General features: G+C 44.1%; 1 protein-coding gene across 3 annotated transcripts in view; it reads right to left on the bottom strand.

The window, feature by feature from the left end:
• SLC43A2 (solute carrier family 43 member 2) overlaps positions 1-18,862 on the bottom strand; it is a 293,798-nt gene that overhangs the window by 102,535 nt on the left and 172,401 nt on the right. For all 3 annotated transcript variants that reach the window (XM_044054351.1, XM_044054352.1, XM_044054350.1), the window contains exon 8: positions 1,250-1,449. In XM_044054351.1, the coding sequence (XP_043910286.1) occupies positions 1,250-1,449 (200 nt within the window). The remainder of the gene's footprint in view (positions 1-1,249; positions 1,450-18,862) is intronic.

The raw sequence follows: 18,862 nt of genomic DNA on the forward strand, positions 1-18,862 counted from the left end.
CTAAGTGGTAAACTCTGACCTGCCCATTCTGGGGAGAAGAGACATGACCCTGTGTACTGCATTACTGATACCTGATGAAGACCTGGTGTTTAAGCAAAGCAGTGCAGTGTCTGAAACACTTACTATGGCCTGCCAACCAGTGCATACTGCTGTAGCTGGATTTCAGAGCGCCTGCAGGAAGAAGCACTGGCTCTAACAGCGCAGCCCCTATTTCAATGGCACGAGTATCAGGCTAATAGGGAGGTGATTCAGGCTAAGGCAGAAAACATCTTCTCTACACAGGATGATAGACGCATTTCAGCTCTTGCCCCTCTCTGCATACTTGTGAACAGGAAAAAAACAGAGAGGAGCAAATGGGACAAAATGGAACATAGTGGCTTGAAAACTGCAGGGGCAGAGGAAAGAAATGCTGGTGGGGAAAAAATCAATGGAGGTGGGACCTTGCATCTTCACTGTCAAAAAACATAGATTCAGCTTTAGCAACTTGACACCAAATTGCCATTCATGAGGCACGCTCTGCAACTGGGGCTAAATAATTCAGTATAGTCACCATCAGGGGAAGGTACTGGATGAAAACAGAGTGACAGACTGAATTAAAGGTAGAGATGTGAATAAAAGGAAAAAAACGGACAACCCGATGGCAGACTCACTGAAGAGTAGCATAGTGCATTCTCCAGTATGGCAACAAACTGCACTTGCAATGAAACTGATGTTGGTGGATCAACCTGGGAAAAAAACAGTGATAAGAGCCACTTTCATCCGCTAGCCACCTTGGCTGAAAGTGCAGGTTACATTTCTCATACAACAGCATCATGTGACAAAAAATGAGAAGAGGATACGTACTTTTGAAGTCTCTGTTAACCTTCCCAATTACTCCACTCCACAGAATCAGTAGTGACCCCTCCTAATTAGAAATTACCTTCATTTCCAGCCCTATCAAGGAAAGGGAACTTCCCATGTTTTCTAAAGTAGCACCTACAGGGGTACAGCTGAATTCTAAGGTGGTAGACATTAACTGTAGCAGTACTATTATCAGCATGGGGAATCAGGGTAAAACTGGATCCCAAAACAGCAAATATTAACAACCGTAGTACAAGCATATGCAGGAGCAAAGACAGAACAAGTGAAACAAAAAAAGTTTTATGCAAAAAAAAAAATGTGTCTATCTAAGGAAAGCCAAAGGAGAAGAGGAACAGATATTAACTGGTACCCAGTCAGCATCATGTTTTTATGTTCCCAGTTTCCTTACCTTCCTCTTCAGACTGACATTTGAGTTCTAGGTCCACTGTGGACAGACAGAGTTTGTTTCCATCCAATTCTGACAGATCTTTTGGGTTCTTCATTGAGTTTCCTATGCTGAGTCGTCGTCCCACAGTTGTAACCTGGCGGTAAAACTGCTTCCCTGTGATTTTGTGGTCAAATCCTAGCCAGCTGAACTTGATTTTTACACTGTGAAAAATGTAAATGGAAAATAAAAAGTTAATGCACACCTACAACCAACTATAAATGATGAATATATTATGCTAATTTCTAAGGCCCTACCTTCCATGTGTTTCAATATATGTGCTTATATTATACAGGAATAGTTTGCATCACTTCTTTGTTAAAATCAATATGGTTTAACAGTTGTATGACATCACCACCTTGTACTTCCTGGTCACTTTAAGCCCTCTCAACTCTGAAAATGACAGCATATTCAAATATCCCACAAAGGCACTGACCCTTTTATCTTACTTATCTACAAATTCTTCAACAATCAGGTTGATACAGTGACCAGGCACTGACCATTAATAGGAAAAGTACAGTTTTGTACCTACCATAAATGTAGATGTTTGAAGATCCACATTGCTGCAGTCCTTACATATGGGTAGTCCGCTGTCCTCGGTCGGCCCGAATATCAAAGTATTAGGCTGACGTCGGTCAAGGCGCTTAAGACTGACATCAGGACGTCAGGGTACAAATGCGCATGACCGACGTCATATCCTCAGTCTTTTCTTGCCCCAGATGTCAGAAGACCCTAAAAAGAAAGGTCAAAACCAAAAGACAGCAAAAAACAACCAACCACCCTTGCCCTAATCATATGTACAATATATACAATATCCACAATATTCACAACCCAAACCACACAACCGCCTCTAACTACAGAGAGGAAGGAGGGAGGGTAAATTGGACTGCAGCAATGTGGATCTTCGAACATCTACAATTATGGTAGGTACAAAATTGTACTATGTTCTTCATCTCACATTGCTGCAGTCCTTACATATGGGTAGAATCCCAAAGCAGAGGTAAGGGAGGATGGCAAAACTATAAAGCATTAGGAGCTGCCAAAATGCCCTGTAAAATTGCAGTGGCAAAACCAGCCCTAGATTTAGAGTAAAGTGGAAGGTGGTAATGCTTAGAGAAAGTATGCACTGAACTCCAAGTAGCTGCCTCCAAAATGTCTTTAGTTGCCACCCCCCTTAAAAAAGCTGTAGAAGTGGCAGTAGCCCTAGTGGAATGAGGCCTAATCCCAGCTGGAATCTCCTTACCATGATGGGAATAACAGAAAGCAATACAAAACCCAATCCACTTAGAAATAGTTTGTTTTGACACAGGCTTGCCCTGAGAACCCAAAGCAAATGAAACAAATAACTGCTGAGACTGCCTGAACCCTTTAGTTCTGCTCAAATAATATCGCAACTGCCTGTGTATATCCAAAGTGTGCAAAATCTTTTCCCCTTTATTTTGGGGTTTGCATAAAAGTAGGCAAATGAATAGTTTGGTTTAAAGCCACACTAGAAACCACTTTAGGCATAAAGGAAGGATTAGTAAAGATACCCTATCCTTATGGAAAATTAAGAAAGGCTCAACCGCCATAAGGGCCTGTAATTCAGAAACCCTTCTCGCAGAGGTAATGGCCAACAAAAGCAGTCTTCCATGATAAATATTTCAACTCGGCAGTAGCTGCAGGCTCAAAAGGTTGTAGAGTGAGTTTCTCCAACACAAAATTGAGATCCCAAGCAGGAGTAGGAGCTCTCGTGGGGGTCTTATATTCTTTGCCCCTCTAAGGAACTGCTTAAACAAAGGATGAGAAAACAATGGTGGGTCACAGTCATAGTGAGCAGAAATTGCTGCAGCATGAACCTTAATAGAAGAGAAGGACAAACCTTTGTCCAGTAACTCAGTAAGATATTGAAGAGCCACACTTAAATTAGGCTTAGAAACATCAAATTCCTTTGCTGTACTCCAAAATAAAAATCTCTTCCATTTATCTGCGTACACTTTCCTTGTACTAGGCCTTCTGGCCTCCAAAATAACATTCAAAACTTGCTGTGGAAGCTGAGACCCTCCAGGGTTTAAAACAGAATATGCCAGGCTGTTAGATGTAGAGAGTGAAGTTTGACATTGAGTAAATGACTGTTCTCCTGAGACAGCAGGTGTGGAATCGAAGGCAAAGGCCATGGAGGCTCCCGTGCCAGACTTCTCAGTAATGGGTACCAGTGCTGTCGAGGCCAATCTGGAGCTATTAAAATCATCTTTGGCTTGTCCTGTCTGACCTTCAGGAGTACCTTTGGGAGGAGAGGCAGAGGTGGAAAGGCATACACATGAAGATTGCTCCAATTGAATGAAAGAGCATCCACTTTCCAAGCTGTGGGATGAAACCTTTTGTGCAAAACTTTGGCAGCTGGTAGTTTAGTGGAGAAGCGAACAGATCTATGTCTGGAGTTCCCATAACACTGTCAATTTCTGAAATACATGAGGATCAATTTCCACTCGTGGGGATCCATAATTTGTCTGCTCAACACATCTGCTAAGGAGTTCTGTGCTCGGCAGAAACCTTGCCTGAAGATTCAGCTGTAAACTGAGAGCAGTCTCCCACAAAATCATTGCTTGTCTGCATAGAGGATAAGAATCGTTCCCCTTGCTTGTTGATGTACCACATGACAGTTGTGTTGTCTGTTAGAACCAACACCTGCCCTGGAAGAAGTAAATCCTTGAAAGCTATTAATGCAAATTGGACTGCTAACATCTCCTTCAAGTTGATATGTAGATGTTGAAGTCTGGCAGGCCACGTGTCTTGTACCCACTTTCCATTTAGATGAGCTCCCCAAGCTTTGTCTGAGGCATCTGTCGTTAGAATCTGACTCGCCTCTGGTCGGGTCACAGAGAGTCCCTTGTTTAGGTGACATTCCTGTGCCCACCACAAAAACTCCTTTTGAATGCAAGGTATTATCTGAATGACAGTGTCCATATCTTGGCAGTGCTGTGTCCATACATTTTTGAGATACCATTGTAGCTTCCTCATATGCAGTTTGGCATTGGGAAGCACCAGAATACAAGATGCCATGAACCCCAAGGCTTGAAGGACTGTCCTTGCAGTCAGCCTGGACTGATGAGACAATTGATGGAAGTAAAGAAAGATTCTTTTGTTTGTCCTGGGTCAAGAAGGCCATCTGGGATGCTGTATTCAGTCTCACACCCAGAAAGCACATGTCCTGAGAGGGTACTAGACTGGACTTTATTTCGTTCACAGAATACCCCAGGCATCTTAGCACTGCTATCACATACTGTAAATGATGAAGAAGTTCGCCTTTCTTGGGCCAGAATCAGGCAATCGTCCAAATAAGGATAGATCTGTATTCCTCTTAGCCTGAAGAAAGCTATCACTGGAGCCAGAACTTTCGTGAACACTCTGGGCAGTAGATAAGCCAAAGGGCAATGCAGAGAACTGATAATGAGAAGTCCCAGCCAAAACGCAGATACTTCCTGCAACTGAGCCTGATAGGAACATGAAGGTAAGCCTCCTTGAGATCCAGAGTCACCATCCAGTGATCTTTGCCCAGCAGAGGTAAAAGCTGTTGTAACATCAACATTTTGAACTTGGGAATGTCCAGATATGTGTTGAGGATAGATAAATCCAAAATTGGTCTCCACGTGTTCCCCTTCTTTGGTACTAGGAACAGGCGAGAATAAAATCCTAGGCCCACTTCTGGTAGAGGGACCGGTTGTATGGCCCCTATTTGAAGTAGCAGAGAAATTGGTTTGTGAGCCTCTAGTCTTTGCTGAGGAGGAACGTCTGGCATGCCTTTGAAAGGAGGCAAGGTATGGAAATAAAACTTGTAACCTTGGTGTATGATATCCAATACCCATCTGTCTTGAGTAATCAAACTCCAATTTTCCTTGAAGAGTGCCAACCTTCCTCCCAAAGGTGCTGCCAGGCAAGAAGGATCTGGCAGCTGAAAAGGTAGGTCATTGGGCCTGTTTACGAAAGGACTGGCCCCTGCCCTCACACGAAGATTGTGCAGGTGAACTCCCGGTTCTAGGTCGGTAGGAACTCTGAGCTCTGCCCGTACCACGTCTAGATCTACCCCTAGACTGAGAATCATAAGAAGGATCGTCCACCCCTTAGCAGGCCAATTCCTACTAAACTTGGAGGCTGAACTTGCAAAAAATCTTTAACAGCCTGCAAAGACTTAGCCTTGTCTTCCATTTTCTTCAAGACTGACTCCACAGGTGAACCAAACAACACATCAGACTGTAAAGGAGCATCCAAAATCCTTGTCTTAACATGGTCAGATAAATTCTGATCCCTCAGCCAGGCGTGCCTGCGAAGAACTGAACCAGTGGCAGCCACCCTAGACGAGGCCTGTACAGCATCAAAACCACATTGTAAAGAATGCTTACCCACCTGTTCAGAGACATGCACCAAATCTTGTAATTCTTTACACTCAATGCCTTCCGCCAGAGCATCTACCTTAGACTTCAATTGAGAAAGAAGATAGTTTTGATATTTCAACATGTGAAACTGGCAATTCAAAGCCCTCATAGCTAAGGTGGAAGAAGTATAGACTTTCTTTCCCCATCTATCCAAAGCTCTGGCCTCTTTATCTGGAGGAACCGGATTTTTTACAACAGAGGCCTTGACACCCTTAGGTCCCTGACTAACAGTTTCTGGGTCCGCCCTAGGACTCTTATAAAGATATTTATGAGCCTCAGGCACCCTGTAATACCTATCCGGTTTAACAGGAGCAGGAGGCAAAGAATCAGGATTAAGTGAAGCCTCTGCAAACACATCTTCCACAACATCCAGAACAGGGGTATAGCCAAGGGCCTATGCTGGGGTAAAAGCAAAAATTCCCTAAGCCTTTTCCTGGAATCAGAGAAGTCCTGACCTTCCCACTTAAAATGTTCCCTCATGGAATGAAGAGTCTCTGAAAAGAAAAATCCTCTGGAGGAGAAGCAGAAGGAGTCGAATCATCTGCATCAGAATCAGAATAAGGAGAGTACTCCTGCAAGTCTTCAGCCGAAGACTCTGAAACATCGAAGCCTGCTCACATCTCCCCAACTCTCGTTCCACCCTAGGCCTCTTATCAGGAGGGGCAAAGAACCTCTAATCAAAGTAATTAAATCTTCTGCCATTTTAAGCATGTGCTTCTTGGGCACAGATCCTGTTGAACTAGGAGTGACACCAACAGAAGCTAAACTTGGCCTGCCTCTGGGAGAAGCCTTGGAAACAGAAGGAGAGGGCCTAACCACCCTAGGAAGGGAGGGAGTACAGTAACCTGAGAAGCCCCTTCAGCCTGACCTGCCTCCTGAGAGGCCACATCCTGCAATATCAAAGTCTCCCCCTGGGACTCCAGAGAAGCCTCCGGAACCACCGGTTCCACTGGCGCCTCTAAAGAACCGGCGTCCGGTGCGGACTCTTCTTGCCTGGGTTTAGCTGCTTTGTCTTTGCGCTTCTTGAAGCGGGCGTCGGAGAATCCGGCGGCATATTATAATTGCACCGCTTCCGAAGACCAACCTAGCACAATCTAACCTTCGCAATAGTGCGCTTATTGAACCTAGTACAAAGCGACACCCAACAACGTCGTGCTCAGGCCCCAAACAAGGAATACACAAAGTATGATAATCCCTATGCGGTATCTGCTTCCCACAAGAAATACAGTTATTCACTTTTCTGACATCCGGTAAACCACTGAGGCAAGAAAAACTAAAATATTCTAGCGGGTACTTAGCCAACTTTGACTCGGTCTGAAACTCCGAATTGAAAAATTTCAGAGCGAGCGGCACTTACAACGCTGCTTCTGCATCGGACCATGCGGCAAAAGACTGAGGATATGGCGTCGGTCATGCGCATTTGTACCCTGGCGTCCTGATGTCAGTCTTAAGCGCCTTGACCGACGTCAGCCCAGCCTTATACTTTGATATTCGGGCCGACCGAGGACAGCGGACTACCCATATGTAAGGACTGCAGCAATGTGAGATGAAGAAAGTACAGTTTTGTACCTACCATAAATGTAGATGTCCGAACTGGATAGCATCTGCAGTCATAACAACTGGGTTGTCCTGTCGTCAGGCAGCCCTTCAGTCGGCCGGATTCCAAAGTCCGGGTCCGGCTTCGGCTGATGTCGCACTCCACCCGACGTCATCTCTGTTGGTCTTCGGGTATAAAAGCATCAGCCGACGCCATTTTCCTCAGTGTTTCTTGCCCCAGATGCCAGAAGCCCTCTTGCAGGCTAAAATTTGGATAGATGCCAATGTTTCCAAATAGATAGAGGTAAATACAACAATAAGCATGTATGTACATATATACAAACAAATACACCATAAAAGACTCCCCCCCAACAGCTAGCTATTAGGAGGGTAAACACCCTAGGAGTACCACAGAGGGGAAGGAGGGAGGGTAATCCTGACTGCAGATGCTATCCAGTTCGGACATCTACATTTATGGTAGGTACAAAACTGTACTATGTCCTTCATGGATGCATCTGCAGTCATAACAACTGGGTAGAATACCATAGCCAACTAGGGGAGGAGGATAAAAGTAGATTATGGTGTGTTTAAGATCCCTTGCAGTACAGCAGTGGCAAACCCTGCTCGGGATCTGGAATATAGAGGCAAATTATAATGCTTGGCAAATGTATGCACGGAGGTCCAAGTAGCCGCCTCAATAATGTCTTTGGTTGCCACTCCTCGTAAGAAGGCTGTGGTAGTGGCTGTTGCCCTTGTAGAATGAGGTCTTATGTTCTGTGGAATTGGTTTTCCATGGAAGGAGTAACAGAATCGTATGCAATTTCCTATCCATTTGGAGATTGTCTGTTTGGAAATAGCTTTTCCTTCCCTTCCTGTTGCATAGGCTACAAAAAGTTGGTCAGTCTTTCTGCTATTTTTGTTCTGTCCAAGTAGTAGCGTAGCTGTCTATGTACATCCAAGGTATGCAGTATTCTTTCCCTCTGTTTTGTGGGTTGGGAAAGAAGGTAGGTAGGTGGATTGCCTGGTTTAAAGACACTCTGGATACCACCTTGGGCATAAATGTAGGATTAGTCCTCATGGACACTCTATCTTGGTGGAAGATTAGGAAGGGTTGCACTGCCATTAAGGCCTGTAGTTCTGAAACCCTCCTTGCTGAAGTAATTGCCAGTTGGAAAGCAGTTTTCCATGACAGGTGTTGTAGGTCTGCTGTTGCTGCTGGTTCAAAGGGTGATAGTGTCAATTTTTCTAGCACAAAGTTCAAATCCCAAGCTGGTAATGGTGGTTTCCTTGGAGGTTTTACATTCTTGATTCCTCTGAGGAACTGCCTGAGCAAAGGGTTCGAAAAAACAGGTGGATCAAAGCTGTATTCTGCTGAAATAGCTGATGCATGTATCTTGATGGAGGAGTAGGACAGGCCTGAATGAAGAAGTTCGGTCAGATACTCCAGAATATTAGGCATATCTATGTTTGACACATCTTTTCCTCTTTCCGTACTCCAAATGACAAACCTTTTCCATTTTCCAGCATAGTTCCTTCTTGTTGAAGGTCTGCGTGCTTCAAGAATAATGTCTTTTACTCTTTGGGAAAGTTCTGGATTAGCTGCTGCTATGTGATGTTCCATGCAGTCAGTTGCAACGTTTTTATGTTTGGATGTATGATGCTGTAGTTGTTCTGAGTTAACATCAAAGGCATCAGGGGTAATGGCCACATATTGTTCGAGACATGCTCCTCAGTAGTGGGTACCAGTGTTGTCTTGGCCAGTTGAGCTATCAGGATTATCCTTGGACGTACTTCCTTGATTTTCAGTAGTACCTTGTGTATCAAAGGAAGAGGTGGGAATGCATATGCTGTTAGGCCTTTCCAGTTGAAGGAGAGCGAATCCACTTTCCATGCTAGTGGGTGGAATGTCCTTGTGCAGAATTTTTGAGCTGGTGATTGAGAGGTGATGCGAATAGGTCTATCTGTGGCATTCCCCATTTCTTTGAGATGGTCTTGAAGATGTCCGGGTGCAGCTTCCAATCGTGGGCATCGAGTGGTTCTGCTTAATATGTCTGCTAGAGTATTGTCTTTCCCGGTACAAATATTGCCTGTAACTGGATGTTGTAGCTGAGTGCCAGGGTCCACAGCTCCAAGGTCATTCTGCATAGGGGTATGAATGAGTGCCTCCCTGTTTGTTGATGTACCACATGACTGTGGTGTTGTCTGTCCTTATCATCAATTGGCCCTCTTTGAGAAATGGTTTGAACTTTTGGATTGCCAGTTTTACTGCCAGCATTTCTTTTAGGTTGATGTGCAGGTGAAGTTGATCCTGTGTCCACAATCCTTGCACGCATTTGTCCAGCATGTGGGCCCCATCCTAGGTCTGATCGTCTGTTGTGATGGTCTGGCTTGCTTGACATCTGCGAAAGGGTAGGCCTGGGTTTGACTGGCATGCCTGAGCCCACCATAGGAACTCCTGTTTTAAGCATGGAATTAGTGGGATTTCTGTTTCTAGACTGTGTCTGTGTTGGGACCATAAATTCTTTAGGTACCACTGTAGTTTTCTCATATGTAGTCTGGCAAATGGAACCAAGATTATGCATGATGCCATGAAGCCCAAGGCCTGCAGTACTTTTCTTGCTGTTAACTTGTTCAGTTTTGTTAGTGCCAAGAAGTAAAGAGGAAGTTCTTTTTGTTTTTCTGTAGTCAGGAATGCCATTTGTTTTACTGTGTCCAATTCCGCCCAAGAATGTCCTTGTTTGGGATGGTATCAGCCTTGACTTTTGTAAATTGACTGTGTATCCCAGTGCTTGTAGCAAGTAAATGACCCTTTGTAAATCTGTTGTCAGCTTGCTTTTGTTGTCCCCTTGTAGCAGGCAGTCGTCCAGGTATGGGTAAATTTGAATTCCCTGTAGTCTGCAATGGGTGATTACTGATGCCAGGCATTTTGTGAATACTCTGGGCGCAGTAGATAAGCCAAAGGGCAATGCTGAGAATTGATAGTGCTCTGATCCTGCAAGAAATCTGAGGTATCTTCTGCAGATTGGTCGAATGGGGACGTGCAGGTATGCCTCCTTGAGATCTAGAGTTACCAGCCAAGACTCCTTGCCCAGCATGGGAAGAAGTTGCTGTAGGGTCAGCATTTTGAATTTTGGGACAATGATGTATGTATTTAAGGTGGACAGGTCGAGAATTGGTCTCCAACTTTTCCTTTCTTGGAACTAGGAATAGTCTGGAGTAGAACCCTTTCCTTGCTCTGCTGTTGGCACTCTTTCCACAGCTCTCATGTTTGCTAACTCCATTATCTGGCGTAGAGCCTCTGTTTTTTGATTTGGAGGTAGATTTGGCATTCCTCTTTTGACTGGTAAAGTGTGGAAGTGAAAGCGGTAACCTTGATCTATGGTTTGTAAAATCCACTTGTCTTTTGTTATGTAGTGCCAGTTCTTTGAAAATAAGGTTAACTTTCCGCCTAGAGGAGCTGCTATTTGTTCCCTGGTAGGCGGATTTAGGGTTAAGTCACTGCGGTTGTGCTGATGTAGTGGCAGTGGCTGTGTCTGTGCCTCTGTTGTTACCTTGCCACTGTCGTCCTCTGTAGGCACCTCCTCGGGATTGGTTTCTGCCTCTGGAACGTCTATTCCTGCCCCTTTGAAATTTTGTGGAGTCAGGAAAGGACCAATTTTTGGCAGGCCAGTTCCTGCTAAACCTTGGGGGTTGAACCTGCAAGAAATCTTTAACAGTTTGAACAGATTTTGCCTTTTCTTCCATTTTCTTCATAACCTGCTGGGCAGGTGTACCAAACAAACTTGTCTTGTCCATAGGAGCATCAAGCAGCTTAGCTTTAACATGAGCTTGTTCCTTTAGCCATGCATGCCTTCTTATCACTGTGCCTGTCATGGCTGATCTAAATGAAGCCTCCAGTGCATCATAGCCACATTTTAAGGAATGGTTGCTAACCTGTTGTATGTTATTTACCATCTCTAATACAAATTTCTTATCAAGAGATTCATCAGTGGTTAGTTTTTTAGTTAACTGATCAAGCATAAACTCTTGGTATTGTATCATGTGAAACTGACAGTTTAAAGCTCTAGCTGAGAGAGTAGCTGAAGTGTAGACCTTTTTACCCCATCTGTCTAATGACCTTGCTTCCCTTTCAGAAGGAGTAGGGTTTTTAGCTATGGTCATGCTACTGCCTTGGGACCCTGGGATATAGTTTCTGGGTCTGCAAGTGGGGCCTTGTAAAGGTGGTGATGAGTATCTGGCACCCTGTAAAATCTGTCTGGTTTGGCAGGGGCTGGGGTAAAGAGTCTGGAGCGGAGCAAACATCATTGAAAGCATCATCCACCACAGAGAGAACAGGAGGTATAGCTAAGGGCCTGTGCTGTGGGAGGTGCAGAAAGGTCCTAAGTCTTTTTCTGGAGTCTGAAAAATCCTGTTGCTGCCATTGGAACTGTTCTCGCATGGCATGCAAGGTTTCCCCAAAGGAGAATTCTTCTGGTGGGAAGCAGCTGGAATGGATTCTTCAGCATCAGAATCTTCAAAATTGGAGAAGGGAGCCTCTGGCTGGTCAGTTATGTCTGATTCATCAGCAGATTCATCAGAGGACACTGGCTCAGGGGGCTCTGCCCTAGGTCTCTTCTCTGGGGGCTGAGAGGCCCTGTCTGGATGAGATTGAGATCCTCTAATTAAGGAAATTAAATCTTCTGCCAAAGTAAGCATTTGAGAACTAGAAGAGGGCCTGGATGTGGGGGTTTAACAGGCACTGTTTTAGTAGTCTTGGCTGCTTTAGCCCTGGCGAAGGCCTTAATGGACATGGCTGCTGGAGGCCTAGCAGCACCACGTGCTGGGGTAGAGACATCCAAGGGATGGTGTCTGATAAGTCAACCACCGTAGTGGGTAAAATTTCTGAGGTCGATTCAAGAGTTGTAGCAGGGGCCTCAGTTGTAGGAATAGGTTCAGCTGTACTTAGATCAGTTTTCTCGGTTTGGCGAAACCGAGACACTTGATTTGCTTAACCATGGTTTCGGCGAAACCGCGGACCGCGGTGTCGGTCTTTATCTTTGCGTTTTGGTAGATTGGGTAGTCGGAGGATCCGGCGGCATAATGTACGCAAAATCAGAACGAAAAACTGTTCTGCAAACTCCGACCGGCGCCTAAGCGTTCGTCGGTTGAAAGAAGCACAGGCGAACAGGCTGCTACGTCGTGGGCTGGGCCTAAACAAGGCAGACAGTAAGAGTGGAAATCTTTATGAGGTATTTGTTTCCCACAGGTTAAACAATTGTTAACTTTTTCTGACATCGGCTGAGGCAAGAAAGAGTCCCCAGCGGGTACTTAGCTTTAGAAGTCTTGAGTAGTATTCGGTAGAAGTAATCTCTGGATCCGACCGACCGGCACTTGCGAACAGCTTCTGCTTGGGCACCACGGCAAGAAAGACTGAGGAAAATGGCGTCGGCTGATGCTTTTATACCGAACCAACAGAGATGACGTCGGGTGGAGTGCGACATCAGCCGAAGCCGGACCCGGACTTTGGAATCCGGCCGACTGAAGGGCTGCCTGACGACAGGACAACCCAGTTGTTATGACTGCAGATGCATCCATGAAGGACATCATCTAACCTTCTATGTAATCCTGTGCATATCAAGTGGTTTCCCTGCCCCTTTGACACTAACGTAGATGGAGCAGACTTCAACTAAAAGTGGATGTTCAGGCACACCTCTAGTATGGCTGTTCCAGGTAATAACATTAGAATAGGATATAGGGGACTGTTACACACTATGATTAAAAGTCCCACTGTCTCCAGGATTTATCAAAGGGCTACTATCTTCATTTATAAATATTCAAGCAAACTGCTTTAGTTTTCTGTTCATTTCAAAGCTAGCATTTCATCTGTATTAAACTGAAGAAACGTGTCAAAAAAGGCAAGTAGTCACATAAATACAATTTGAAGGCGGTTGTATCACAGTGCCAACTGGGGCATGGGTATGCCATCATGCCTGAACTTTGGTTTAAGCCCTGAACAAAGTGGTACATAAAACAATGCTAGACAATTAGTTTATTTAGTCTGCCTCTGGGGTACTGAAAGATGAATATATGATGACACGAAAATCGTTTTGTGCTGAGATTATGGATGTTGATATTTCATAGTTTAGTTATTTTAAGTACATCCATATGAATGTACAAAACATAATAGCCATGCAAAATTGTAAAAGGAACAAATTCCACAAAACACTGATTGCACAGCAGTCTGGAGTAATCAGTTTTCATTCTATTAAGAGACAGAAAGTAATTTTTGAGGAATCTTTCAGTAAGAAATCACAACCATTCAGTGAGAAACCTCAAGACATTAAGGTACTACAGTAATTTGATGCTGTGGGAATACATCCACTCTGTGTTGTAGGGATTACACTTTCTTGGTGTTATGGAGATGACATTCATCTGTCACTGTGGAATTACACTCAACATTTGCTGTGGGATTGCACTCACCTGGTGCTGTGGATATTATATTCATTCAGTGCTCTGGAATTATACTAATCTATTACTATGAGATTATAACTGTCTGAGTCTGTGGGATTATACTCACCTGGAGCTTTGGAGTACACTTACCTAGGGCTATGAGATTTGACTTACCTGGTGTTATGGGGTTACACTCCCCTAGTGCTATGGGGATCACTTGCTGACGTTAGGGGGTTATACTAGTCTGATGCTGTGGGGCTGCACTCACTTGAAGCTACAGGATTACACTCATCTCATGCTATATAGGTTCATAGATTCATAAGTGTTTACTAGGCTAATGACCACAAGGGCCTTTTTAAGCCTAGCCATGCATCTCAAATATCTGACAAGTTCTGATACCCTTGGTAACTGTAAGCATGGGCCTGGGAGATGAACTATTTACAGGTTACCTGTTTGCATCAGAGACATAGGTGCCAAACCAGGGATGAATTTCTGGTTTCCCATCCAATTGTCCAAGTTGCATTTGAATTGGATTAGGGAGCAACTCTGCTTCACATGGATGGGGAGCCTGTTCCACAGACGGGGTAATCTCTGGGATACATACCTATCTCTCCTGCAGATCCTATTTATATCACAGGCAAGGTTTAAGTCTTTAGAAAGTACAGTTGTGTACACTTACCATGAATGTAGATGTTCGAGTGTATTCACTGTTGCAGTCATCACATTTGGGTTATCTGCTTGCAGTAGCCCTCAGTCGGCCTGATTATCAAAGTCTTGGGTCGTGCGTAGGTTCCTTTCTCATCTTCCATGATGTCAGGTCGTCAGGGGTATAAAGCATGCAGCTGATGCCATTACATCAGTTTTTCTTGCCCCAGATGTCAGGTGCCCCCCTAATGGGAAGCAATTAAATATATATATATATATATATATATATATATATATATATATATATATATATATATATATACATACATACATACATACATACACACACACACACACAAAACCTTATACCTCCAACAAAACAGCAAATACACCAAAAAGCTTTTAAGCATAGTAAAAAGGAATAGAGGTATTGCCAAAAGAAGTTAGGGGGCTGGAGGGAGGGTAACCAGGACTGCAACGGTGAATACACTCGAACATCTACATTTATGGTATGTGTACACAACTGTACTATGTCCTTTGTGTTTCACTGTTGCAGTCATCACATTTGGGTAGATTCCCAAAGCTAAGGATGGGAGGAGGAATTTAGATAGCATTACGACCAGCTATAAGGCCCTGCAAGACTGCAGTGGCAAAGCCAGCTCTGAATTTAGAGAAAATTGGCAAATGGTGATACCTGGTGAAAGTATGTACAGAACTCCAGGTAGCAGCTTCTAGGATGTCCCTGGTAGGGACACCTCTGAGAAAGGCTGTAGAAGTTGATGCAACCCTGGTAGAATGTGGTCTTATTCCCCCTGTGGGATAGAATTTCCATGGTGCTTATAGCAGACATAAATGCAATGGACTATCCATTTAGAAATGGTTTGCTTTGAAATGGCCTTCCCCTCTGCCCCCATAGCAAATGCCACCAGCAGCTGTTCAGATTTCCTGAGAGGTTTAGTCCTGTCCAAGTAAAAGCTAAGTTGTCTGTGCACGTCTAAGGAGTGCAATATACGTTCCCCTTTGTTCTGTGGATTAGAAAAAAAGATTGGCAAAGGAATGGACTGATTAAAAGCCACACTAGATACTACCTTGGGCATGAAGGAGGGATTGGCCCTGAGGGACACCCTGTCCGCATGAAAGATGATGAAAGGCTCCACTGCCATAAGGGCCTGTAATTCAGACACCCTTCTTGCTGAAGTGATGGCTAAAAGGAAGGCTGTTTTCCAAGAAAGGAATTTCAACTCTGCACTTGCAGCTGGCTCAAAAGGAGGCAGAGTGAGTTTTTCCAATACAAAGTTAAGGTCCCAGGCTGGAGTTGGGGCTCTCCTAGGTGGTCTTAAGTTTTTGGCCCCTCTGAGGAACTGCTTGAGCAGTGGATGAGAGAAGCGGGGTGGTTCTGTGTTGTAATGAGCTGAAATGGCTGAGATATGAATTTTTATGGAGACAAAGGAAAAGCCCTTGCGAAGCATCTCAGTTAAGTATTGAAGAATCTGAGGTAAATTGGGCGTTGCGGTGCCCATCCCCTGAGCTTGGTTCCAGGAACAGAATCTTTTCCATTTTTCAGCATAAGATTTTCTAGTACTAGGCCTCCTTGCCTCCAGAATGACATCCAACACTTGTTTACTGAGGGATGGCAATGAAGAGCTCAGATAATTAGCCAGGCTGCCATGTTGAGGGTTTGAAGATGAGTGTGCAGAATCTAGCCCTCCTGCTGGGACAGCAGGGTAGGCGTCTGGGGCAGGTGCCATGGATCCAGCAGTGACAAACTGCGCAAGAGGGGGTACCAGTGTTGGTGTGGCCAGTCTGGTGCAATCAGTATCATCCTTGGTTTGTCCTGTTTGATCTTTAGTAGTACCACCACACCAAACCTCTCACGTAAAGCTTTGCTCGGCCAACCAAACTGCCAAAACACACAACGGCCAGCAAATGATGTCCCAAATATGTTTATTGACAAAATCACATAGGATATAAATTATATATCCCAAGCTCCAAACTGGTTTCGGTTACCCCTTCTTCAGTGGAGCACAAAAATTTATAATTAAACAGAAAGCCAACAGAAACACATGATACTATTTATAGTATCTGTTAACCAAAGACTATCCAATCAGAGTATAGTATTGTGGTCTAATAAGACCTTAAGCACCAAAAGGTTACATATATGCATTCAAAAATGAAAATAAAAATATAAAAAAGGAAAATAAAAATAAAAATGAAAATCAACCTGAACCATAGTCAAGATATTATATTGATTAAATAACCTGTGACTCTACGTGATACTATGCGCTATATATTTTATGTAGGGAAAACCTCTCGGCCATTAAAAATTAGGATTGGGGAACACAGAAGTAATATTAGAAATAAGAAAATTACTAATGCCCTCTACCAACACACAGTTAAATATCCTACGGCCAAATTTAGGTTTACTATCATAGATCGGATTGTTGGTGATAGAAGCCACCAACAAGGATGGGAGAATATTTTGTCACAAAAGGAGAAATATTGGATTATACACTTGGGTGCATTATTTCCCCCAGGTATTAATGACCATCTTTAACTTATTCATACATTTACTGTACCTTGTTGACCAATGAGTGTCCACACGCATATATTTTTAATATATAGCGCATAGTATTACGTAGAGTCCACTTTCCAAGCTTGTCTGTGGGGAGTCCTTCTGCAGAATTTGTCCAATTGGTAGTTGTGGGGGGAGGGAAACAGGTCTATATCTGGGCTCCTCCATTTGTTTATCAACATGTTGAATGTCTTTGGTTCCAGTTTCCACTCGTGTGGGTCCATGAGATTTCTGTTTAGTTTGTCTGCCAGTGTATTTAGCTTTCCGGGCAGGAATTGAGCCTGTAGATGCACTTGGTAGCTCAAGGCTGTGTTCCACAGAGCCATGTCTAGTCTACAGAGAGGGTATGAGTGGGTTCCCCCCTGCTTGTTTATGTACCACATAACAGTGGTGTTGTCCGTCTTTACCATTAATTGTCCTGGAAGAATGTGGTCCTTGAAGGCTGTCAGAGCATTCTGTACAGCTAACATTTCTTTTTGATTGATATGCAGGTGCATTTGACTTGGGATCCATTTGCCCTGAATGCACTTCCCTGCCAAGTGAGCCCCCCCATGCATAGTCTGATGCGTCTGTTGTTAGGGTTTGGGCAGCAGGGGGTAGAGTGAATGGCAGTCCCTTGTTTTGGTGGCAGACATCTGCCCACCAAAGGAACTCTAACTGTAGGCAAGGTATGGTAGGAATCATTGCTTCTAGATCCTGAGAATGTTGACACCATAGTCTTTTGAGATACCAATGTAGTTTCCTCATATGCAGTCTTGCATATGGAATTAGGAGAATGCAGGAGGCCATGAACCCCAAGGCTTGCAGTATTTGTCTTGCAGATAGCATGTTTTTTGTGGCCATTAGTTTGAAGTAAGCTGTCAAATGAACTTGTTTCTCTGGCGTGACTAAAGCCATCTGGGAAGCTGTGTTCAAGCTTGCTCCCAGGAATACAGTTTGTTGCCAGGGTACAAAATGAGATTTCTTTTTGTTTATGGTGTACCCCAGATAAATTAGCACCTTTTGTACAAACGCCAGATGATTCAAAAGTATGTCCTGGCTTTCTGCCTGAATTAGACAATCGTCCAGGTAAGGGTATATTTGAATATTTCTTTGCATGCAAACTGCAATGACTGGAGCTAGGCACTTTGTGAATACCCTGGGTGCAGTAGATAAGCCAAAGTGCAGTGCAGAGAACTGATAATGCATGCAGCCAGCTTTGAAGTGTAGGCATCTTCTGTAAGATTCCCTGATTGGGATGTGCAAGTAGGCTTCCTTTAAATCCAGTGTTGCCAACCAGGCATCCTTGCCTAGCATAGGAAGCAATTGGTGAAGAGTTAGCATCTTGAATTTTGGGATCACCAAAAAAGTGTTTAGGATAGAGAGATCCAGGATAGGACGCTAGGGGTTGTCTTTTCTGGGCAACAGGAAAAGTCTTGAGTAGAAACCTTGTCCCCTCTCCTCCTCTTCTGGGACAGTATGAATAGCCCTTCTACTTAAAAGAGAGAGAGAACTTGCTTTTGAGCCTTTGCCCACTGATTTTGGGGTAGATCTGGCCAACCATTTGGGGTTGGTAAAATGTGGAAGTGGAATCTGTATCCTTGGGAAACTATATTTAAAACCCATTTGTCCTGGGAAATGAGTTCCCAGTTTTTTGCCTACAGAGCAATCTTTCCCCCTAGAGGAGCAGTCAATTGAGAAGGGCTTGGAAGTTTTAAAATTAAGTCATTGTGATAGTTTACCATAGGGGGAGTCTTACTACTCTCTGCTTTGGAAGTGGGAGCCACCCACTGCTTAGTCCTGTGCGTACCTTGGGACTGAAGCCTGGGTGTTTTGCTGGTTCTGGGTTTGGACTGAGAAGGCCTGGAAGAGGCAGGAAAGGACCAATTCTTAGAGGGCCAATGCCTAGTGGGAGGATGGCATAATGGTTAAGGTGTTTACCTTGCAGGCACAAGGTGCAGAGTTTGATTCTCATGTGGGTTAATTGGCTAGGTTTAAAATGGC

This window comes from Protopterus annectens, chromosome 13.part0 (genome assembly GCF_019279795.1).
Source record: "Protopterus annectens isolate FY-2018-M chromosome 13.part0, PAN1.0, whole genome shotgun sequence".
Classification (NCBI taxonomy): Eukaryota; Metazoa; Chordata; order Ceratodontiformes; family Protopteridae; genus Protopterus; species Protopterus annectens.